Source organism: Poecilia reticulata, linkage group LG12, assembly GCF_000633615.1.
Source record: "Poecilia reticulata strain Guanapo linkage group LG12, Guppy_female_1.0+MT, whole genome shotgun sequence".
Lineage (NCBI taxonomy): Eukaryota > Metazoa > Chordata > Actinopteri > Cyprinodontiformes > Poeciliidae > Poecilia > Poecilia reticulata.
The window spans coordinates 26,264,638-26,267,270 of NC_024342.1; the positions used below are offsets into that span (position 1 = coordinate 26,264,638).

The 2,633-nt window shown below is 37.4% G+C and overlaps 1 protein-coding gene across 4 annotated transcripts in view; it reads right to left on the reverse strand.

Moving 5' to 3' along the window:
* The window catches only part of dpm2 (dolichyl-phosphate mannosyltransferase subunit 2, regulatory), a 2,670-nt gene extending 1,817 nt beyond the window's left edge, over nt 1-853 (reverse strand). The window contains exons 1-2 of one of the 4 annotated variants that reach the window (XM_017307681.1): nt 728-853; nt 44-284 (exon numbers count right to left, since the gene is read on the reverse strand). In XM_017307681.1, the coding sequence (XP_017163170.1) occupies nt 44-106 (63 nt within the window). In that variant the 5' untranslated portion in view covers nt 107-284; nt 728-853. The other 3 variants (XM_008424826.2, XM_017307680.1, XM_017307682.1) reach the window with 3 other exon arrangements.
* Between the last annotated feature and the right edge of the window lie 1,780 nt (nt 854-2,633).

A 2,633-nucleotide genomic window follows, 5' to 3' on the forward strand; every position in this document is an offset into this window, starting at 1 on the left:
AACCTGGGACACATGGAGAAAACCTGGAAAAACCTGGAGAAACCTGGGACACATGGAGAAAACCTGGAGCAACCTGGGACTTGAGGGGACAATTTAACAGAAACATCCAAGTTGTAAGAAATTAGATTAAAACTCTTTAATGTCATTATTTTCTTGAATCTGAATATTAATGAAATTATTTCGCCGAACAGAATCATAAACATCAGCAGGTGCAACTGCTAAATGTTCCGTTTTGTCCTCCCTCATTTTCTGTCTCACGTTGGTTCCGTCCAGTCCGGGACTCCCTACAAATAATTGAAGATTTTAGACAAAAACCTGATTTTTGTGTCAGAATGTGATCATAAAACATATTTTCTGAGCAAACGACGTTTCCTCTTGAATTCGGCGTCAAACGGCTTTAATAAATCTGTTGATATTTTCAACAAATAAATACAAATTGTCTGAACAGAGAAAGAAGTCACACGAACAAATCAATCAGAAACGATTCGCAAATAATTAGCTTCAAATTGTCACTTAAGACTGAAACCAACACAATTATTACAACTATAAAATAAGAGTGTATAACACTAAATCACATTTACAGTTAATGCGAGGCTACAAGTTAAAATAAACTCTATCTTCATGCTTCACCTCCGGAACTTCCGGTCGCACATTAAACGCTAAAATTTCATTTTAAATCTGCCTTTGACCATAAATGTTCGATTATCGTTTTATTTGTATTTCTTACCATGTTTACAGACACGTAGCGAAGGATTATTTGGCGATACTTCCGGCTTCGTTCTTCTTCTTCTTCTTCTCCTCCTAAACCTACCGGAAGTGCTCAGGTTTCTGTCGCCCCCTAACGGTTGCACGGTGCAACTTCACCGCCATCCGCTAAAGATTCGTTTAGATGTATAAAAAAAGTTTGATTTTCAGTTTTAGTTACAAAAAATAAAATAAAAATAATCCGCATCATACTCAAAAGATGAAAAATAACAAAATGTGGAAAAGTTCTGGACATAAATAAAACTTTCACAGCTTTATTTGATGTTTATGTACAAAACGAGCAGATAAAGTCTCACAATAACAACTGTGAATCGTTAAAATCTGAACATTAATAACAAAAACAACCGTAAATTAACCCAGAATGACCGTTTACGTTGAATAAAAACATGAAATAAATCATTCATCCCTTCACCAAACACATCAACACATGAATCATGATGTCATTCATTCAAATCACTATTAAAACCCTTTTCACCAAAATAAAAATAAACACTTTATGTGTAAAAACAACACGTGTGAAGGACGTTTTGTCTAAAATACAGTATAAAGCTTTAAGATCCAGTCAGAACCAGAACCAGAACCAGCTGATTCTGACCCGGAGCATCTGTCTGGGTCAGACGGAGCCGATAAATATCACATATTTTTCATAAAGCGACGAGAAACATGTGACCAACCAACCCGTTCAGGTCCGTTTCCATCCGTCTGGGCTTGGTTCTGGAGCAGCAGCTGGTTCCGGGCCCAACAGAACCACAGACATGAAGACGGAGTTTGGATGAAAACCGAGCAGCAAAAACTAACAAGCGTTTCTGATCCAGCAGAAAAACTTTCCCTAAAGACGTCAGTCTGGCTGTAGAGGATTCTGTATGGAACCCCAAGAGTGCCACAAAAAGAATAAATGTATAATAATAAAAATAATATGTTGCTAAAATAACTCACCACAGGAATTATTAAACAATAAAACACAAACTACAAATGTTTCCTTTTAAAATATATCATCTCCTCTTTGTTGTGGCACCTCTGTGATTCCGTACAAACAAATGGCTAAAGACAGTTAGCCTTTCAGCTACATGATGCGGCTCAGCAGTAAACAGATTATTAACCAGGAGCCAAAATGAAGCAAAGAAAAGTCAAATAAAATAATAATATATGTCCAGGCAGCACATGGTGACTGTCAGGTTGGACAATAATCGTTAGCGTTAGCATCGACCCCATTAGCTGCTAAATGCTACAGGTGAAAATGTTGCAGGTCTTGATGTTTCTTACGTCTGAAAGACCAAAATAAGGAAAAAAGAAACATTTTTAATCATAACTTTGTTAAAATTGTGACTGAAATTCTGTCAGAGACCAAAACGCTGAGGAGACGTAGCAGCTAGCATCGTGCTAACTCCTAAACACCGCAGCTAAATCAGTTAGCAGCTGAACGGTTTAAACAAAACCTCAAGAAAAGACCAAGCAGAAATATGCATGACATTTTCATGAACCGCAAGGAAAGTTATTACCCAGACGAGAAACAACAGCTAGCAGCTAGCGGCTAGCCGCTAGCGGCTACATGTAAAGCCTTAGCCAAACACCTGCACTTGTTCTACAGAGTAACAGAAACTTTTTCATGCATCAATGTCAGAATTGTGACTAAAATTCAGAGAACAGTTACAAAAACTAGCAATTAGCCTTTAGCCTTTAGCACGCCCGTTAGCGGCTAACCAGTCAGCAGCTACAGATCCTGAGAAGCAAATTAAAAAGGCCCGGCTGATTAAAGGCCCCTTAACGCGTTTTAAATGGATTTAAAGCAATAAAATCAATTTTTTTACGATCAAAGCTGCAAATAGATCAGAGAAAATATTAATAAAGTTTCAGAAACACGACAGATT